At 44.3% G+C, this 22,162-nt stretch overlaps 1 protein-coding gene across 6 annotated transcripts in view; it reads left to right on the forward strand.

Annotated features, from left to right (window-relative positions):
• Positions 1–22,162, forward strand: part of frem1b (Fras1 related extracellular matrix 1b) — a 27,303-nt gene continuing 5,141 nt past the window's right edge. Inside the window, exons 1-27 of one of the 6 annotated variants that reach the window (XM_048251982.1) lie at positions 1–53; positions 539–690; positions 1,564–1,668; positions 1,750–2,177; positions 2,331–2,425; positions 2,691–2,980; positions 3,193–3,392; positions 3,533–3,856; positions 3,993–4,101; positions 4,275–4,406; positions 6,702–7,046; positions 7,297–7,439; positions 7,588–7,784; positions 7,998–8,088; positions 8,246–8,413; positions 8,895–9,103; positions 9,464–9,557; positions 11,016–11,268; positions 11,743–11,937; positions 13,284–13,469; positions 13,642–13,838; positions 14,271–14,496; positions 15,898–16,042; positions 16,640–16,781; positions 16,932–17,127; positions 18,055–18,319; positions 20,771–21,191. In XM_048251982.1, coding sequence (XP_048107939.1) covers positions 1,944–2,177; positions 2,331–2,425; positions 2,691–2,980; positions 3,193–3,392; positions 3,533–3,856; positions 3,993–4,101; positions 4,275–4,406; positions 6,702–7,046; positions 7,297–7,439; positions 7,588–7,784; positions 7,998–8,088; positions 8,246–8,413; positions 8,895–9,103; positions 9,464–9,557; positions 11,016–11,268; positions 11,743–11,937; positions 13,284–13,469; positions 13,642–13,838; positions 14,271–14,496; positions 15,898–16,042; positions 16,640–16,781; positions 16,932–17,127; positions 18,055–18,319; positions 20,771–21,191 — 4,857 coding nt within the window. In that variant the 5' untranslated portion in view covers positions 1–53; positions 539–690; positions 1,564–1,668; positions 1,750–1,943. Of the gene's footprint in view, positions 54–282; positions 691–1,492; positions 1,669–1,749; positions 2,178–2,330; positions 2,426–2,690; positions 2,981–3,192; positions 3,393–3,532; positions 3,857–3,992; positions 4,102–4,274; positions 4,407–6,701; positions 7,047–7,296; positions 7,440–7,587; positions 7,785–7,997; positions 8,089–8,245; positions 8,414–8,894; positions 9,104–9,463; positions 9,558–11,015; positions 11,269–11,742; positions 11,938–13,283; positions 13,470–13,641; positions 13,839–14,270; positions 14,497–15,897; positions 16,043–16,639; positions 16,782–16,931; positions 17,128–18,054; positions 18,320–20,770; positions 21,192–22,162 lie in introns of those variants that run through there. The other 5 variants (XM_048251980.1, XM_048251983.1, XM_048251984.1 and 2 more) reach the window with 5 other exon arrangements.

Raw genomic sequence — 22,162 nt, forward strand, 5'->3', positions numbered from 1 at the left:
CAGGAAGCTCGCAGAGCCATAAAACATCAAAGCCCCGGCAGAACCATGAGCAGGTTTGCACTGAAAAACTTTTTTCAAAAAACTAAATCCTCAGTGTGATTTCACTCTTTCAATCTAGCAGCTCTGTTGTAAAAGCTGCTCCGCCTTTTATCACCTCGTCTCTCCTACCCTCTCCTCTCCTCTCCTCTCCTACCCTCTCCTCTCCTCTCCTCTCCTCTCTTCTTCTCTCTCGTCCTTTCAGAGCTTTGCAGTGGGGTTTGAGGCTTTGCTTCTTTGGGGTGTATGAACATCTGGGCATGTGGGTGACGGGGTGCAATAGAGAAGTCAAACTCTTGGAACAGCTCAGCACATTTCCTGTGTTTTGAGCTTTAACTTTTCTCCCCCACTCTCTCTCTCTTTCTCTGCCTCCCTCTTTCTTTTCTTTTCTCTCCATGTTGTGCCGCTTGTCTTAATGGTCTGGCAAAGGGACACACTCTAACTCCTCTCTTTTGTCCCTCTTATCTCCTTCTCTATTTGTGCCTTTTGTTCTGTGCCACAGTGGTCTCCGTCGCTCCCTTTGTGTTTGGGGGGAATCCAGCTTGTGACCTCGCACACAGTGGGGGTGTGCCGACAGGATTCTCCCGCACTGAGCGCGTGCAAGCACACAGGAGAGGGGAGCAGGCCAAGAGGACGACTCGCACACAGCTGCAGGTACGTGACAGCAAACTCAGAGCGCTCCTGAGCCCCGTGTCTTTAGACGATAAGGCTCTCGGCAGGAGACTGAGTACACTTTTAAATCCCTACATTTAACTTTATTTCACTCCCTCTCACCATATCTTTCTCTCCAACAAAAAGACAGTGTGTTCTTTCTTTTCCAGCCCATGTAAGGTTTTATGGGCTTCTTTCTAATTAGACAAGTAGATGTTTATGGGCTTATGACTTTTCTTCAAGCAGTTTTACTGTTTTGTCAGGGAAATCAAGGCAGACATAGGTTTGTGCACATGCTGCTCAACAGTTTTCAGATGACACTGTTGAGTGGAGACAAAGCAATGCAAGACTGAGCAAAGAACGCTCAATATACTCCACATCTCTTCCAGTCTCATTTTGACAGCACAGAATTGGAACCCTTTACTGAGCCAAATAGTTCTGGCAGCAATTTAACAGATTTCTGTGATGGTTTTGTAAAACATTTCATTCCAGTCAATTGTTTCAGAAATACTGTTCATGGCAATTGTTTGAGAAATGCCAGGAATCAGCAAACAAGGCATGTTAGATATTATTGCTCAACAGAATGATATGTAATAATATAGCTTACAAATCATGTTTCATATTATCCATGGTGAGTTTGGGTATGCCATTTACCTTAAGGGTATTTGGTTTGAGCAGCTTGGACTTACACTGAAGTGCTCTGAGAGATGTGGAAGTGTTTTTATTCATCCTTAATCAATCAAACAATCCAACCTTTCTTTCTTTATGTGGACTTGTGTATGTTGTGGTAGTGGTGGATGGGGATTGTGTCATAGAATCTGCTTAACCCCCCCACCGTAACGACCTCTTTGTTCTTTCCTCTGATGCCATCTCCAGCACTTAAGTGGGGTCAGCTTGGTCAACCTCTTGTGCCCTGCTGCGTTTACATCTGAAGTGAAGTGAGGGGTAAAACATTTACCAAGATGGCTGCCACTATACTCAGTATGCCTCTACAGAGTCTGATTGAGAAATATTTACTGAGAGTCTGTAAAATAAAGTTTTAAAGTTTTCTTTTCATTTTAGCTGTTTGATCATGACTATCAGATCATAGAGGGAGTTTTCCTGAGATGAGTAGCTGAAACCAGGACTACAGTAACAGGCCAAGGGACTAAAGTTACTGGGCACTGGACTTAACCCACTGTTGCCTAAACTGGGAAGTGCAACAGAATAGAGGACTTCGTCAAGTCTAAATAGTTGTCCAGAAGACTCTGAAAGAAATGGAGGTGGTCAGCTATCAACAGGTGTTGTTTATACTAGTAGCCATCTTGGACTATGCAAGAGCTGAGAGTCTGGTGCGACTGAATCTGGGCCTGGAGGTCACTAGAGGCCAGTCTGTGTTTGTGACGGATAAAGAGTTACAGCTGAAGGCCACAGGGGAGACAGACGCCTGCAAGGTTGAGGTGATTCTTAATGAACCTGTCACTCAGAGGGTGGGCAAGCTCACCCCTCAGGTACGACTTCTAGGAATAATCCATCTAATTTTCAGATGGGTTGCTTCCATTTATTCCATTGTCAGTGATTCTGTATTCATTTAGCATACATGTTAAGTTTGACTCTTGAAAAGTAAGGAACGGACATAGAACCATTGCACTTCCTATCCTCAGGTATTTGATTGCCGGTTTCTACCTGATGAAGTGATGTACACACACAATGGCAGCCCGTTACTAGAAGAAGATACTGTCATGTTGAGAGTCTACAGGTGGTATATTCAATTCAATTAAAAAAACTTTACTTATCCCCGAGGGGCAATTTCCCTATGCATAGTGACATATAAGACATCACACAACATATGAGACATATAAGACAGGACAAAAGAATATATAAGGTATATAACATCAAGTGAGATTACATAATGTTTGCCATCAACTTGCTCCTTTAGGGCATAACAGAATTTCAATTAGTACTATATCCTAAATGAATTGCCTCATTGCTTTAATTTAATTACTGTATTGTTTCTTCTTTAGCTTCACAGATACTGATACGTATATTGAGACATTCCTACTTAGAGTTAGGATTAAGGAGAGCAGCAGCAAACTCGTGGAGTTTGGTAATGTTCCCCTTGTGGTTCAGGAGTTCTACGGCCTCTCCAACGCCCTAGACAGCAGAGTGTTGACCTTTCCAACTCGCCCAGAGGTTGTTTGCACAGTGCGACTTTTGACCTCTGAGACTAATGCTCCAATGCTGGGGCAACTGGTCAAAGAGGATCCTACCCAAGCAGACCAAGGAGAGGCTCTAAATGCTGGACCACGAAAAGGTGAATATCTGATCTTCTTCATTGCTATATCCACTGATCTTCTGACCATTCTTTATCAGCTATTTAGAGCTAAGTGTAGATATGCAGGTGCTGATTCATTCATCACATTAAAAACATAATAGCCTACATTAATTGAATTTTACCAGCTATGCCTCTCTATGCTCCAGTTATGACATATTGTTTTTCTATTCTCATTTTCTTATCTACTCAAGGTAGACAAGCCAGCCTCTCTTGCCCCGGAAACAGACCATGTCTCCATGGCAACAGGGAGGTACGCTTTCTGAAGATTACCTGCACTGAGTTCCTGACTTCACGTCTAAAGTACCAACATCTGAGTCCACCCTCACCAGAGATCGATTACATTCCCATCAGGGTAGAACTGAGAGACAAAACCTCTCGGGCTCTGTTAGAGGTAACAGCATATTTATCATGTTTTAGCATGTTAAAAAGTGGAACAACTGCAAAGTGGAAACAAGAATCTGATACCTGAATTCAGTATTCCTTTTTCCAGTTCCATTTTTGCATTTCTTCCTTCTTGATTGTCTATGACAGGCAGAAAGCGTGTGGCTGCCCGTCTTGATCCATGGTGCAATGGCCAACCACCCTCCAAATGCAGCCTTCATGTCCATGTTCATATTGGAGGTGGACCAGTTCATCCTCACTCCCATGACCACTGCCGCTTTGGACGCCAAGGACCATGAGACGCCCCAGGCTCGGCTGGTCTTCAACGTGACAAAACCCCCTGCAGATGGCTACATAACCCACCTGGATGACCACACCAAGACAGTTGGCTCCTTCTCTTGGCAGGACCTAAACGAGATGAAGATTGCCTATCAGCCACCCAATAGCAGTGTCAGTGGCCGCAGGAACTATGAGGTTAGGTCTGCTTAGGTGTTCCAATCAAATGTTTACAATATCTGCAAAATTACTCATGGTTTGATTTCACATGTGGCTTATGGCCATCACCATTAAACTGTCTTTTCAACATGACTATTTTGGACCATTTCAACAGGTTGAATTTGAGGCCATTGATGATTCCTTTGGCACCAGTTCCCCAATCATGGTTCATTTTTCAATCCGTGCAGCAGAAACAAATGCTCCTCGAGTCTCCTGGAACATGGGTATGTCCAAAATACAGCAAATAGCAATCATTTATTGTCATGGTAGCTCTAGACTAGGTATTTTCCATTTATTTTTCCAATGAAACTGTCGGTGCTGTATAGAGCCTTTATAAGAGCCTTTATTTGCCAATGCTGAGAATTCACTCTGAAATGAAAAATTTGCCATTTTGTAGGGTTGGATCTGCTAGAGGGTCAGTCTCGGCCAATCGCCTGGGAGAACCTGCAGATTGTGGATAATGACAATATCAAAGCAGTCACTCTGGTAGCTGTGGATGGGCCTCATCATGGCAAACTCAGTGTCCGAGGTGAGCAAAGAAATCACATAGCAGGATATGGAACATTTCTATGGAAGACTATGGAAGCTTCTAAGGATTTTTTATTACTGATCTGTCAGTGGATGATCTGTCTTGGTGGGTGGGTGTCATATTTACAGGTAGCTGCATCATATTTATTAGGGTCAGCCTCCTGTTTTCTCTCTGTAATGGGACAATGTGACAGTTTAGCTTTTGATTAAGTGTGTACTGGTCACATATTGAGGGCACTATGTAGTTTAAGTACAGTATGCATGTAATTTCTGCATGCTTAACTGCATATCCACAGAATGGTGTTAGATAAAAAATTAGATTCATATCAGCATTACACCCCCCCCCCACACACACACACACACACACACACACACATAAACACAATATACCTTTTTAATTGCTACTTTTAATTTATTCTTTAAAGTTGAGCTGGCTGTTGAGCACAATAATTTCATTACTTATAATTCCTTTTATGAGTACATGACAATAAGCTACTTGAACTTGAGCAGTGTTCTGTATAGCTGTGTTAAGAGATGTGACCGGTCCTGTGCTCTGCTCTCCTCATGCGCTGCCCACTCTGCTGGGAACGTACGTTTTCACTCATGCACACCAGTGGCGGTACATATGCAAGGTGGCCTGCATGTGTTTGCTAATCAGGTGTAAAATGGGCCGCCGACACAGACCCCGGGGGTGGGTCAGTGGATATGCGGGGGTGCTCCCAAAGAGGTCTCCAGAGTGGCGGGCATCTGTCCTTCTGCTTGGCTACACGGGGAAGACAGGCCTTTTGTTTTCACAGTGCTAGAATGAAACAGATTGTCAAGACTTATGCCATTACATGCCGCAATGCACAAGGGGCAGAAGCACTGCTCTACCATCCCCCACCAACCCACCGTCCTCTCACTGACTCTGGCCAGCACTGGCGACTGGGGACAATCAGGTCACTTCAGAGGCTTCAGACAGAACAGGTATCATATCTTTGTGTGGTCACCAAACTCACATCACACTAAAAAGAACATCGAAGAATATGAAAGAATATAACCTCAAATTGGTATCACAGTATATGAAAACTACTCTGCTACTCCATTTGTGGCCATCATGTCTACATAGCCCAAAGGGAGAAGACACGTTTTAGCCCTGGGCTTTTTTACAAAGGAGAGTATGAAAGGCAGCTGAGGCCAGCATGTGCTGTCTGAGTGCAGACAGTCTGTGTGGAGAGGCTCTCTGGCAGTAGCTTGTTATTGTGACTGTAGAGCTGGAGGGGCTCCAGTCACATGGACCAGGGCTGGACTTCCTCTCATGTCTCTTTTCTCAGGGTTGTCTAATCAACAGCAGCCTCCCGCTCAAACAACTGTTCCCACTCACAACAGCACGGTGCAACTTTAATTGCTGTTTACGTTCTTCTTTTTTTATAAGCTGATATAGGAAAAGTGAGAAGGGAGGGAGGAGGCTACTCCATAAGTTTGGCTCCCATCCTCAAAGACCCCACACTTGTCTCCATGTTGGACAGACTCCACTGCATGTGGCAAGTCATGGTCCAACACCACACGCTCTTGCCTCTTCTCTGGTTGGGACTGGGAATTGCTCACCTGGACCTCCGACTCAACAACTCATCCACTAGGGAGAGTAAATGATAGGTGGGTCCAACGCCTTCAGCCAAATGGAAAGCTGCCTCTCCCTTCCCACATACTGTCCTCTGAGTCTGGTGCCTCCGTTGGACACAGTCCCCCCGTTTTTTGGGCCTGCTGCCCACAGCCACCTTTGGGCCCAATTACTAAGTTGTTTCTCCATTGGACTTGCGACCGCTGTTTCCCTTGGTAAAGTTGCTAATTAGGTTTTCGCTGGGCAACTATTCTTCACTCAATCTGTCTGTTGACCTTGCCCTTCTGTTTCCCTGGCAAGCAGGAGTGGTCCCAGTCTCGCGGTGGGCAGCCATGCAACTGCCTGGGAAGGACGCCATTTTTCTTTTTGTTTTTCTATCAATGGGGAGTAGCCTCAGCCAGCACGAGTGCCTCTGGGCAAAAGGAAAGCTTGTTATGTTCAAAAAATTGAATCATTGTTGAATGACAAATCTCCCTCCCAAGAAAACAAAATATATCAAATCACAGAGGAATAGGTAAGTGATTAAAACATGAGCCACGGGTGACTGTCACACAAGTTAGAGAGATGTCCATATTGAAGAACACAAGCTAGTGTCATAAGTTCAGTCAATCACTGATGGCATTGTAACAAGAATGAATGTAATGTATAACTCTTCATATCTTTTACTAGACTGAGTGGCTTTATTCTTCTCCCTAGGTGGGAAAGGCTTCATGTTTAAAGTTCAGGATCTTCGTGAGGGTGTGGTGGTGTACCAACACTCCGACAGTGACACCACCCGAGACTACATCATCTTCCGCATCACTGATGGTCGTCATAGCACTCGCCATAAGTTCCCCATCAACATATTGCCAAAAGATGACACACCTCCCTTTCTTATAAACAATGTGGCCTTTGAGGTACAGGAAGGAGGGCTGGTGCGTGTGGAAGAGTACATGCTCTTGGCCTCAGATCTGGACTCCAGTGATGACTACATCCTGTACCAGCTGGTCACTCAGCCATGTGCTGGGGAGGTGGTGAAAAAGACCTCCGTGTACGATGCAGGTAAACTGCCCCAGTATTGTGATACGCCCTTGAACAAAACATCAACTTGTGTATCCATGTCACACAAACACAGCATAATCATTATCATGTAATTATGTTGTGATCAGTCTGAACCCTGACTAAATATCTACATCATACAAGAACATCTCCTGCTTTTGTATGAATTATAACTGTAAATAACAATCTTTTATGTTTTTGATTGAGGATTGGAATGTACAGAATAGTGCATGACTAGATTTGTCTTCTGTAGGAGTCCCTGTTAGCAGCTTCCTGCAGAGGGACCTGTTTCAGGGCCTGATCTACTACAGGCACTCAGGGGAGGAGGTGTTTGAGGACTCGTTTGAGTTCATTCTCTCTGACAGTCATCAGCCTCCCAACCTCTCGGATCGACAGGCCAGTGCTCACTCCTTAAACAAGACTAATTAGTAAAGTAGCTTTATTTTGTGTATACTGTTAGTAAAGCAGCTAATTTATCCCATTAAAAAATGAATTTATATTTATCTCTGTGTATCTGTCTGCAAATGCCCTCACCACCCTGCAGACAGTGGTGGTCCACGTGTTCCCTGTTAAAGACCAGCTGCCTGTGGAAATGTCGGGAACGGTGCACTTTATCACTGTGAAGGAGACAGAGGTGGTTTACCTCACACAGAATCACCTCCACTTTAGGGACCCAGAAAACAGGGACACAGACCTTGCCTACTTTATTACACAACCCTGTTTCAGTCTCAACAAGCCTGGGTGAGATTTTTAGTCCCATTTCAAGAGATTTATTTTATCTCTTTAAATGTACTCTGATACTATTATGCTCTTGTGCTTTCATTTAATCTACATCCCATCACAAGTATGATATAACAGATATTCAGTTTAAACCAAAACCTTTCTCAGTCTAAATGCTAAAAATAGATTTTTATGAGATGTATGCCTTTATGACTGATCATCGTAACATTTCAGCATGCCAGATGCAGGAAGATTATTCTTCACAGATACCACCCATACCATGAAAAAGGATTATATGGTGCCAGTGCTCAAGTCATTCACACAGGTAATGCCTTCAACCTGCAATAGAATTAAATATTCATTGTTTCAGTCTACACAGTCTACAAATCTTCTTATTTTGGAAATACATACATTCTGATATGTAATCATATTGGTGTTAGAATTGATGATAAAAAGTCACATTGATATGACTCCTCTCTCAGAATGCGGTAAATCACCATAAAGTGGGGTACATGCCTCCGATTGAGGACATCGGGCTGGAGCCTCTCTACGTGCAGTTTGTCTTCTCTGTCAGTGATCAACATGGAGGCACTCTCAGTGGCCTCGTCTTCAACATCACTGTCTTACCGGTGGACAACCAGAAACCAGAGGTATGTGACACTAATGAGATGTATTTTGGTGTATGATATACATATTATCTAATGCTTTTTTGCTATGGTATAAACGGTCAATATATGGCAGATTTATTTATTCAGAGTGAAAAATACTGATTGAGCGGACCTACTTCAAAATGTCAAAACTACTAATGACAAATGCCAGTTATTTGATCCTTGAATTGCGTCCTTGCAATGTTACTGTCATGTACTAGTAACTACAAATGAGTTCAAATGAGTCTTGTGAGCTCACAATCCAACAGACCAACTTAAAGGATCTGATGCTATGCTAATGTTAAGAGCTCAATACAACATACAGCATTCTTGTAAAACTAGATTATAGGGAGCGATGGAGCTGGAAATGGATTTGGCTCTTTGAAAGGATTTAACACTATTGTAAGATGAAAACAAGAGAAACTTTGGTCAACTCTTCTGAGGAGTTCTCCCCTGCCTGGCCTCCCCTCTCTCTCCCCCACAGATGTTCACCAACCTGCTGCGAGTGGAGGAGGGTGGAGCTGTGTTCCTTACGGAGGAACACCTGTTGATACGGGATGTGGATACCCTTCCTGAGGGTCTGAGAGTGAGGCTGGATACTCCTCCACAGCACGGGAGGCTGGAGCTACAGGGGTCCCCTCTCCCAGAGGGCCACAGCTTCTCCCTGCTGGACATCCGAGCTCTGCGAGTCAGGTGGGAGAGAGCGCTGAGAATGCACGCAGCACTTTGGACGTCCCATAAACCTGCTGGACGTCTTCAAACTATTGCTTAGCACCTGGGTCCTGCTTCCTTTTTTGGCTTTGTGTCAGAGTTATTGTAACCCATGCAGTTATGAAATATAATTTTCATATTTGTGAAGCGCTGTGCGGATTTTACATGCACTATCAAACCATTCCCATTCTCTGTGGGTTCTCACTACGCTGAATGATCAATCAGGTGTAGGGTGATGTTTACTGAAGGCTGCTGTGTGTTGCGGTTGCTTTGATGTAAACTAAAAGCTAAAAAATTACCATTTGGCTGACCATTTATCCCAGTTTTTTTCTGTGATGGCAGGTACATCCATGATGATTCTGAGACTTTGAAGGACAGTTTAAGCCTTACAGTTACAGATGGCACCAGCTCTGCCCAGACTGAGCTTTTAGTACAGGTAAGGTCTGGTCCAAGTTCTCAATTATATTTCAAATGAAGTAATTGGACCTCGAAAATAAATAAATTAATAATTATTAATTAAAATGCTAGGTAACACTTTATTTTAATGTGTCGTTGTTACAGTGTACCTACCTAATTAGGTACAGTGGTACAACCTGTGTAACAACATGTACTATCAGGTACTATCATTGTACTTGCATTATGTATTTGTGGGTACCTACATATAGTTGTTACATTGTAATACTGAGTGCTTTTACAAAACTTTGTCAATTTGCCTACATTTTCATCAGAGGCAAAGAGCTGACCTGAGACCTGCTGGATGGGGTAAATCTGGTCATGATAGATTTGATATACAAAGCATTCTTAGCTCCAGTCAAGGCCTCATTGTCTTCAGTACATGTAACAGCTGTGCTGCTACAACCTTGTTACTCTTTGATACAGTGGAATAAACCTATTAAGTGTACCAGTTAATTACTTACATGTACATATGACATGTCTGTTATGTCTTCGATGTCTTGGAACAGGTCTACTAATTCACTACATAGTACATATATCAACTGTGTTGGTACACACTTATTGCTCTTTGATACAGTGGCATAAACCCATTAAAATGAAGTGTACCAGTTAAGTACTTACAATTACATATTACATGTATGTTGTGTCATTGGTGTCTTGGAACATGTCTGCCATTACCCTACATACTGTAGTACATGTATCTGTGTTGGTACACATTTATTACTCTTTTGATACAGTGGAATAAACCCATTAAAATAAAGTGTACCAGTTAAGTACTTACATCTACATATATACATCCTGTCAATGATGTTATGCATCCTGTAATTGATGTGTTGAAAGCGTGTCTGCTGTTACACCACACAGTACATGTGAATTAGTAGACCTGTTCCAAGACAAGACCTGTTCCAGTTTATTCCACTGTATCAAAGAGTAACAAGGTTGTAGCAGCACAGCTGTTACATGTACACTGAAGACAATGAGGCCTTGACTGGAGCTAAGCATGCTTTGTATTTCAAATCTATCATGATCCGATTTACCCCATCCAGCAGGTCTCAGGTCAGCTCTTTGCCTCTTTTAGGCAAATTGGCAAAGTTTTGTAAAAGCACTCAGTATTACAATGTAACTAACAACTATATGTAGGTACCCACAAATACATTATGCAAAGTACAATGATAGTACCTGATAGTACATGTTGTTACACAGGTTGTACCACTGTACCTAATTAGGTAAGTACACTGTAACAGTGACACATTAAAATAAAGTGTTACCAAAATGCTATTAGAAATTAGTCTTTATTTTTTCCCTATTTTCCATATTTTTATTACATTACAATGAGCGTGGTGGAGGAGTGGTAGTGTCGCCGGCTGGCAGTTGGTCACCCCGGGTTGATTCCTAAACCCGCCATTTCAAGTCTGTGACGCAATGTAATGTTGTTTTTCAGGTCATGCCTGTGAACGATGAGCCCCCACAGCTGGGTCCAGGGCTGCGTGCTGGCCTGTCCTGTGCAGAAGGTGGCCGTGTGCAGATTACGGTGGAGTATCTGTTTGCGACAGATGCAGACAGCGATGACGCGCGCCTCACCTACATGCTGGCTAGAGCCCCCACCCATGGAGAAATACACAGAGGAGGGAGCCCTGTAGACAAATTCTCCCAGCAAGACCTCCTACAAGGAATTATCTACTATGTACACACAGGTGTGGCGTGCAACCCCATTGGAAAATTATGCATTTTGAAATACATTTGATGGCGCCGTCAGAATATCTATAGACCATATAAATCTATGTAATGATTCTGTGTAAACATGCAATGTAGGGCCAGTTTGACATTTTTATGGTTGATATATGCTGATCAATGTTATGAGACACAGATTTTGCAGTGAAGGGTCACTGCATGAATCTAGGAAAACTAAATGCACTGTAAGCTGCATAAGTTGTTAAAGTATCAGTATAATACAGTACAGTGAGATGTAGTCTAGTGACTGTACACATGGATATAGATAGAGTGTAGATCACACATGGTTACAATACATATTTTAATCTAATCAGTCAGAAACAACATGGCTCAAATCAAATTATTGTGACAATGCCTGATGTAAATAAATTGTAAATTGAGCTCCATGATGGGTTTTATTAGGTCTGTCTCATGATTTCCTGTTTCTCTGACTTTAGGGGGAGAAGTTGGACCCCACTCAGTTTCAGATTCTGTGACACTTATAGTGTCTGATGGAGAAGCAGGAGGACAGGACGTCTGTTGCCAAGGAGATGTCATGCCCCCGCCTGTCCCTTTGCATGGCACCCTCCCTGTTTATGACCTTAATATTACAGTGACCCCAGTTAATGACAAACCTCCATCGGTGACCATAGGTGAGTATATGAGAGTGTTTAGATCAAAAGATGGATACCGAGGATAGTGATTAATTTTGACCGCACTGTGTACAAAAGAGACACAGTAAATTAAGTTTGCTGTTCCACCAATGATTAATTTAAACACTAAATTACAACAATTTTCATCTCATTTCCCATGTGGTTTTGTCAGTCTCTTTTGTTTTTGAGTCGGCTAGGCAGCCGCAGACACACACAGGAGCCCATAATCAGAGCAGGACACCCATCTCAGGGAGGACAGGAGGGTTACATCCCTGGCAGATAGGACAAGCTGCTGATGTCAGAGCCAGAGATTTAACAGCAACCCCCTGTTGTGAAAATAAACTTTTTCTGGTTATCAATGGAAAACACAGTGGTTAGTAGGAGATAGTTATGGGGGGTGGGACTGAAATCCTTACATTCGTGTTGAAACTGTGTGGAGAAAGCACAGGGCGTGTGTACTGTCTAGGGACGGAAGGAAAGTACTTAAGAGATGTGACCCCCTGGAGATGAGCGTGGACAATGAGAACAAAAAAGACACTGTCGCTTTCTTAGGTGAGAGAGGGAGCGCTTGCACCCCTCCTCCTTTGGCTCGGCTCCTGCCAAAATGGGCTTTTCCTGCGCCATCGCCGTGATGATCTCATAATTCGATAATCCCACACAAACAACAATAGCACAAAAATAAGTCATTCTCCCTGCCTGCTGCCACTGGAGCCTGGTAAAGCTGGGCTTGTTTAGCAGGAGAAACAGAGACTTGTGTAATTAATTTGCATTGAATAAAGAAAAATGACTTGTTTGTAAGAGCATTAACAGTGAGCCAAGACTGGGAAGAATCCGGCTTTTCCCAGCTTTCTCCGGCTCGCTCCGGATGGGGAGGTTTATCACCTATATCCCAGACTCCTGGTCATCTAATCCCAATGCCTCGCTGCGGATTCTGATCCTTCCCGCACTCCGGCAGTGGCCTCCCTCCTCCATTCATTATTTATCAGTGCAGTAAATGAGAGCAGATGCCAGTAAGCACAAACATGATGGCTTTATCAGTACCCAGGTGGCAGCGCACTGGCCAAGAGCCGAAAGAGCGGAAGGGGAGAACGAAGGCAGGAAGCAAACCGAGGATGAGGAAATTGGAATTAGAGAGAGAAAGAGAGAGAGAGAGGGCAAAAAGACAGAGAGAAATAGGGTAAGGCTGCAGGAGAAAACAAATCAAATTTCTAGAACTTGGACCTGCGTTGTTTATGGGCCCAAATTATAATTAACAATACTCTTGCATTGTGAAGGATGAAAAAATAAACCAACACAACAGCAACCCTGACCGCTCTGACCATAAATACTGTGTGTTTGATTGGCAGGTGATATGTTTGTAGTAGACGAGGGCTCCTTTGCCTGTCTGTGTCATGGGGTTCTGGGAGCTGTGGATCCTGACACAAACCCCAATGAACTTATCTTCCATCTTAAAACACCTCCTCAAAATGGCTTCCTTGAGAACACCCTACCCTCCCCTGGGTTTGAGAAGAGCAATGCTGGAATTAAAGTGGGTATGTGATAAACACCTTATGGTAGGATCCACAATGACATATCAGCTTCGTGCTGGACCCTATGCTGGATGGTTTTAACACTTGGTTGATTCATTCAAACAATACATACCAACCATACACACCATTTGCATCAGATGTTCATCCATGTGTAATCTGTCCTTTCTCTGGCCAGTGTCTTTCAGTCTTCTTCACCTCAACTCTGGCTTCATCAACTACGTCCAGGCAGGACACCAGGGCCAGGAGCCCACAGCTGACCATTTTGTGGTGAGCGTCACTGATGGGGTCCACAAGTCCACCGCTGTGCCATTCTACATCATTATCAACCCCACAAACGATGAGCCTCCGACTCTTCTTCTCAACAGTTTTACTGTGAGTTGAAAGAACAGCCAAATGGGCAGCTTTAACGAGTGTTGTAGAGAATTTCTCCTCTAAGGCTGTTAACAACATGCCATTATCTGAAGAACAGCCAAACCCAAAAGTTTAGTTTGCTTATACCTGCCCCACTTGCTCTTTGATTTTCAATCATTACTTTTTATGCAACATTCTAGATTATTTACATTAATTATACACCACTGTTAAGATTTTAACTTTGTAGACATGTAATAAGGCCAGATGCTGTGTGCCATTCACACTGACAACATCCCTTCATTTGACAGTATTGTTCATTTATTCACTGTATACTATGCTCATATAATACTACGTAGATTCTGACATATTTTTTGTCATAGACACTGTGACATAGCTTCTATTTCAGATCTCTTCACACATCAATAACTTAGAACTTATCTTTCCCTGCCAAAGGTGACAGAGGGAGGCATGAAAGAGCTGACAGCGGCCATCTTGGATGCAGTGGACCTGGACGCCCCTCCTGACATCCTGACCCTGACTGTCACAAGGCCTCCCAAGCATGGCACCCTAATCAATGGCATCTACGGCCTCCAGATGACCCGCTATAAGGACATGGGCCAGGAGCTGCTGCGCCGCAGCCTGCCTGCCCACAACTTCACCCTCAGAGAGCTCCGAGAAGGTCACGCTCCTCACATGCTCCCACACCACAGGGACACTAATGCTGGGATGATGTTAGTGGATATTATAGCAAGTCTTGTTGTATTGGTGTTTCAATAATAGAGGATGCGATCTGTAGCCTATGTTTTTGAAATACCTATATAACAATATTCCAATTTTAATAGTCAGTTTACATTATAACATGTATATATAAACATATTATGTTTATATGTGTAGTAAATTATTTGGGATTTTAAGGGTCAAAAATTAGAGGCTACTAGGAATGAATTTACATACATGAATATGTGTATTTCTAAAGTGAGTATTTAATGTATGTTTCTGTATGGTTTTGAGGCCTTAGAATGCCATTACCATTACTGTCAGTACATTGTATCTATATTACACATGCTTGTCCTGAGATTTGCAACTCTTGGTGCGACTAGAGAGCAGGAAAATTGGAATTTGTTTTTGTGTGTGTGTTGGGGGTGGGGGGGGGGGTTCTGGCTCCCCATTGCGAGGCCAGACACCCAACCCCCCAACACACACACAGCCTATGTCTTCCCGGACACACTGGTTTGTCATCGTCGGCTGGGTTCTGGCTCTGGTGAACAGATGTTGCACACAGAGGTCACGGAAAGCCTGTGGTGCTTGTGCCTCCTCTGCAGAAGTCCTTCCAACTGCTCCCTCCCTGCATGACTAGCTCACAGTCACTCTGCAGCGAGGGCTCCGCCACCACACACAACAACCTCCACCCCCTGCCCATTAGCACATGGGGGGCCTCTCAAGAGTCGTAGGTGAACCCGTCGTTAGTGAAGCTCATTAATGAGGTGCTCGTTAGCACACAATGCCAATTTTAGAGGCTGTGTCATAAAATCTTACCTAATTTGTCAACCAGACTGAGTCAATCAACAAAGGAAAATAGTTCAGTTTAGTTCTGCAAAAGCATAGCACAGTGGCATAGGGGTTACGTCGCCTGCTTAGTGAGGAATTTCCATGTTGTGCCTCTGTTCACCTGCCTGGCTACATCAGATTCCCCCCAAAGTTTGAAGATATGGTGTTCAGGTGAACTCTGAATTGGCCATACAGTAGGCCTGTGTGTATAAAGAGAAATGCTCACAATGTAATGGATTGTCACTCTGTCCAGAGGTTAATCCAGTCTTGCAGCTATTACAGGTTGGGATAAGCTCTCGATTCTCTGTGACCCTGACTTGGGTCAACGGGTGTAAGACAATGAATACTGTTACTGTGAGGTGTAGCTAAATGTGTTGCACTTACAGAGAGGCAGAAAAATGGCCTGTCTATGCACCCCTCTCGCTTGGCTAGCTCTAACCGAGTTCATCTCTTTCGTCCTCTCCTTTTCTCCATGTTTGTTTTTTTCCCTCCGTCTTGCCTCCTCCTGACCCTGTGTGTTCCCCATGGGCAGGGATGAAGATCGTGTACATGCACGATGACACGGAAACCCTTCAGGACGCCTTCACCATACAGCTGACAGATGGCAAGCACGCAGTCCAGGGGACAGCCCAGGTCCACATCCTACCAGTCAATGATGAAAAGCCACGGCTGCTAAAGTAGGGATGCCCAGGGACATATTGCCAGCCAAAAAAGCGGACAGAACAGGGGGAAGGGGGAGAACAGGACTGGGACAGAGTGTGTGTGTGTGTGTGTAAGAGAGGGTTAGTGGGTGGGGGGTAAGGGATTTGGGGGTCAACGCAACCTGCACTGCACATGTGGCAGGGGAATCTGCCATGTCCCCTTGAATGAGTGACTGGGAATTAAGTTACATCCTTGAGTAAATCAGGACCTGCTCTAATCCACAATGTGTCTCTGTGTGCATGTGTGTGTGTGTGTTCATAATTTTCCTTAGATCAGGAATTTTATTATTTGACTCAGTGCGTTGGCACGGGTTCCTCTTGTAAGCTCCAGCGCGGCAGAAATAATTTGGCTTTCTGGCACACGCCTGCTTCCTCATTTCAGCGTCCTTGCGGATTGAGGCTGACAGGCCAGTCCCTCTTGCCTTTTGTTCTTTCTGAGGCAGCGGGACTGAGGAGGCAGCTGGATTATTTATTTATTTACTCATTAAGAGACGGAGAAGGTTTAACTGTGCCGTTGCCTCAATCTGTTGCCTCACTCTTCCTCTGCTTCCGTTGTCTACCCACTCCATGCAGAAACTCAGGTATGGACATGGAGGCTAATAGTCATAGGGTCATCTCCAGTGTGACGCTTGAGGCTGTGGATCAGGACACCCCAAATCATAAACTCTACTACATCCTCAATGCTGGACCCAAGTTTGGCATACTACAGCTGAAGGTGACCGGTTAATTGAAAGATGAAAAAAATATGTGCAAAGATTGGAGAAATATTGAAAGAGCATTCCAGTGTTGGCTTTTGGTCAGAGGTGGTTTGTGCACAACTAACTCTGTATTCATGTTTGTGTGGGTCTTGTGCTTGCCTGAGTAGACACAGAGAGGATGGCTGGACCTTACTCCAGGACAGAACTTCACTCAGGAGGATGTGGAGCTGAACCAACTGTGGTACAAACACACCACCCTCACTGGGTTCAAAGGTCACGATCGCTTTGTGTTCTACCTGAGTGATGTGGACAACCCTTCACCCCCTGAAAGCTTCTTCATCTCAGTACACGCTCCCCAGAAAGGTGAGAGGACAGCCTGCAGGCGTGAACGCACTGTCAATTTACCAACAGTCTGTTGTCAAACATTAGACTATCAATTACAGATGCAATTTTCTATTACAGTAGAGTGGAATCAGATCCTTAGAGGTTAATTGCTTTGAGGCTGACCATCCATGGAGATGGAGGCCTTACTTGTACAATTACAGAAAACATGCTGCATTGGGGCAAAACAGTACAACACAGTAAGGCAACAAGGGTCAGCCGTAGCGAATACGATGAAAACTTATTCTAACTGCAGACCAATGCTCTGGGCATTCATAATTCAGAATGTGGTCTGCTCAGACGCCTGCCTGCTTTTGCCAGTTCATTGAGCTTAACGGTCATGCAAACAGCTCGCCCCCCCCACACCACAGCCCAGTACTGGCCCATCCTGCAGGACGGCAGGTGAGAACGCAGTGGAGCCCAGGAAGGGCCACCTCAGAACAGGCTGAATTATTAATGGATGGAGGGGTAGGAACAGCTGGCTGCGGCCCACACACACTGGTCCCCTGCCATAACCCCCCACCACACACACACACACACACACACACACACACACACTCACACACACACACACACACACACTCACACTCACACACACACACACACACAATAATGTCAAAGTAGACAAAAAATAACTCCCATCTTCTTTAAATTTTCATATTTCTTTTTCATATCCACACTCTCCCAGTGGTGGGGACACTGCCAGATAGGTGAGCGTGTACTCTATTTAAAGAGGAGCGCTGTGACACATTTGAAATGATTGTGCAACCTGAGCCTCATTGTGAATACTGTGAGGTAGCTGTGTGTGTTTTCATAACAAATTATGTGGCCCGATGAATCTGTTCTGATATTGTTCTGTGATGCACAACCCACAACCCAAGTGTGATCGATCTGTTTGTCCTGCCACAGGTGACATTGCTTTGGTCACTAAGCCTGTGGAGTTGATGGAGGGTGAAAGGGTCATCCTAACCACAGATCACCTGCTAGCCTCAGACAGCGGCAGCTCATCAGAGGAGCTGGTTTACGCAGTGTCAGTGCCACCCAAGCACGGCCACCTCCACGCAGTGCAGCACCCAGGGATGCCACTGACCTCCTTCACCCAGATGGACGTGGCAGCACACCGGGTCTGCTACACCCATGACAACAGCCACACTGAGGACCAGGACCACTTCAGGTCAGATCAGTGTTTCTCAAACTTTTTTCAGACCAGTGACCACTTAACCAATAAAAAAAGCCTCACGCACCACCTAGCTTAAAAAGTATATTATACAATAGATCTACTCACTGAAACACCTTGTTTATTGTCTTTGCACCTTGCTTATTGTGTCAGAGAATTCATATGATTTAAACTGGCATAGCTTACATAGGCAGTGTTGCAGAAATGTTTGGATTTACAAGTCGGTTCAATATTGCAAACAACTAATCTATATTATATTTTACCACGTCTGCTCGCGGACTACTTGGGATAGCTTGCAGACCACCAGTGGTCCCCGGACCACATTTTGAGAAACACTGTGCATGAAGAAAACATGCCTCAGGAAATCTCCTACTAACTTGTTTGATGCACTGACATACCAAGCATGCTAATGGGGAAGGAATGTGTTAAGAATAATATTTGCAAAGTTGATTGTTTTCTTTATTTTAGTGCAGTGAGGTCAGATAAAAAAATGGTATTTAATTTCAACATATGTTTATGCTAATTGCAATAAAATCCAATTATTGTGGATTTTTAAAATTACAATATCCTCACAAACACACACCTCTCTTGGGACAAATGTGTTGGGTGATGGGACAAACGGATAAGCAGCAATGCCCCAGATTTGATTATGTTTGCTAGGTTGATATGGATTCTTTGCCAAATTGGCACAACACCGAGCTTGGTGGTGGTGTATGACCTGTCCACTTCGGCTCGCTTCGTGCATGTCTTGCGTTTGTCACCCAGAAGCTCGGCTCGGATCCACTATAGGGTCATCTGGGAGTAAATCAGCCTTCTGCAGCCAAGTGCCAAGCCTGACACGGGGCACAAAGAGGGTGCCTCTCTGGGGGAAACTGAAGGTGGGAGGGGGCTTTAGATCGCCCCTCTTCTCTTGCCAAAGCATGCCATCACAGAGGCGCAAGGCGTATGGGTCCCATCTCCATGAAGCAGGGGCAAAGAGACCTCAGGATCACATGATCGCCCCTTCTGTCATCTCCCCCGAGCGGTGAACAGATCAGCGAGCTCCAGCCAAGCGCATAGGCCACACTGCCACGCGGAGAGCGGCCATTTGCGGCACACAGCACAGGCAGGAGCAGCTCCAACATCACTTTCGGCCATATGTGTGCCTCCACAGACAGCCTGTGTTTGTGTTTGTGTGTTGGTGTGTAGCAGACAAACAGTTTGGGCAACAGACCCTGGTATAGGCTGACACCTGAGAGAACACCTGTGCATCAGATTCGCCCCTGACAGCACTGGCCTGGGCCAGCGCAGAGGCAGAAGGTGTTTTCAACGAGATGATTTTTTCACCCTTCTGTGTTGCCGTGACAGTGGATGATGAATGGGTATTATTAGGCCCGTAATAACACTGGCTGGCATTGCTTGCATAGCATCCAGAGAACCGTCCTCCGACAGGGATCCCTGAGCACAATTACTGAGCAAATATGGGACAATGGTGGTGCCAGATGTTTCACCAGTTCAGTGGTACGGGCAGACCTGCTTTCAAAGAGGTTGTGTGTGGTGGTGCTCGCACTGTTTTCCATGGCTGCCGCATGCCAGCTGCAGGGCTTCGGGGTGATGTGTGTGTGTGTGTGTGTGTGAGGGCAGATTGTCTTGGCAATGGCTTGACTCAGGTCTACTCATCCCCCTGTTCCCCTTTTTCTGCTCCACTGCCCTGTCACTGTCACACACTGGGCAAGAGAAGGCAGTGCTGAGCATGCACTAATACTCAGCAGCCCTGGCTACTGCACTGAGGCGAATACTGTGGGCCAATAAGGCAGGCCCGAATGCACAAGGATAAGTGCACAACATGAATACATTTGTTATAGATTTCTATGTAGATTTGTGTTGTCATACATTTCATATCCATAGCAAATGTGTAGCAATATTTAAATGTATCTTTATTGAAATACTGTAGCCATATTCAAATTTATTTATTTTTGTAATTAAATTACGATTCAGTGACATGTAATAATTATTTAAATATAATATAATTCAACTTGTATTCTTTGCACATAATTTTTTTTACAATTTATCTAATTTATTTATGTATAAAATGGATGAGCATTTACACAATATTAATCTTTGGATAAAGTGGGCCTACACTTTATTATTAACATATCTCTTTTTGAAATATTTTTGTATCCAATCTCTCAAACTTTTATATTAAAACAACCTAAATACATTAATAAAAAATTTGTTTTGGAATGTGTAACTGAATAAACTGGGTATACAGTATTTCACTGAGGTATTGGCCCCAAAAACCAGTTGTCAATAACTAATAAAGAATGGGTCTTCAAACAAAAAAATAAATGAATTGACAGAGTCAGGTGGTCTGAATTTAATGAATAGAATGTGTAATAATGAATATGAATAAATGAATTAATTTGACTTTCACTGATGCTGACCTTGCTTAATATTTCTATTCCACAGCTTTGTCATCACCAATGGCGTGTCCTCTAGGACCGGCTCCTTGATGTTTCTGATAGATCACAGTGACCGCATTCCCCCGACTCTGGCCACCAACACAGGCCTACATGTCACAGAGGGGGGTTCCCAGACCCTCTCCTCTGAAAACCTGCTGCTGATGGACCCTGATACAGCCCTGGAGAACCTGACCTACACGGTCACTCAAATGCCCCAGTACGGCCATCTGCTCCTAAGGGGTTCCCCTTTAACATTATCCCAGAACTGCTTCACTCAGGTCAACATCAACAACATGGACCTGGTCTACAAGCACCTGGCTGGGCCAGCCCACATAGATCAGTTCAGCTTCCTTCCCTCCGACAGGACCAACAGAGGCTACCTGGAGTATGGCCAGCTGAAGGAAGTACCTGTGGTCTTCACCATACAGGTCAGTCAGAGTAGACTACAGTATGTGCTGACATCCATGGGGTCCCATTTAAGCTGGCCAAACAATAACCTTAAAATAGATTGTGGGATAAATGTTTGGTGTAATGTAATTATTTTTGTGCCACAACATAATGTGCCATGAATAAAATAATTCATGGCATTTTTCTAGCCCACTAGATATTTACAAAGAAAGAGTAGCCTCATGTATGCTGTCTTAGTGAAGGAGAGGAAAGTGTTAACCTCAGCCTCATGTAGCATATGGCGTATAGCGTATATAGTGTATGCTGTCTTAGTGAGGGAGAGGAAAGTGTTAACCTCAGCCTCATGTATGCTGTCTTAGTGAAGGAGAGGAAAGTGTTAACCTCAGCCCTCCTGCTGGTCATGCGAGCGAAAGCCACTTGCTTGCCAGGTGTGCAGCTCTGTTGCACCGTGCCATCCTGATCCCTCCTGTGACCTGCTCCCTGCTCTGCAATTCTGTTGAGCCATTCATGAGGCAGCTAACAAGATGGCCCACACCAACGGCCCTGACATTGGCGCGCATGTGAGAGAGAAAGATAGAGAGAGAGAGAGAGAGAGAGAGAGAGAGAGAGAGAGAGAGAGAGAGAGAGGCATGGGTGAGGGCAGCACACGGCAGGAAAATCTCTATGGACCTCTGGGACAGACTTCTCTCTGTCACTTGGCTGGAGTTGCAATGCACTAACGCAGGCCAGGAACGCAGAGCAAATGCTTGAATGAATGCACAGCCCCCTTCCCTGCCCTGGAGACTAGAGCATTTGGTATCATCATAAATAATACCTTAAAGGCCTCCCTGTCCACACGTGAATGTACAAAAGGGCTAACAATGGCGTTTATCAACAACAATTCAGATCAACTAGGTTTGACTATGTATTTTAGCAGCAAATTAGAATATGATGAGCTACTCTCATCTACACACTAATTTATTTCTCCCATTGTGTAAATATTCAATAGTTA

This window comes from Alosa alosa, chromosome 9 (assembly GCF_017589495.1).
Source record: "Alosa alosa isolate M-15738 ecotype Scorff River chromosome 9, AALO_Geno_1.1, whole genome shotgun sequence".
Lineage (NCBI taxonomy): Eukaryota > Metazoa > Chordata > Actinopteri > Clupeiformes > Clupeidae > Alosa > Alosa alosa.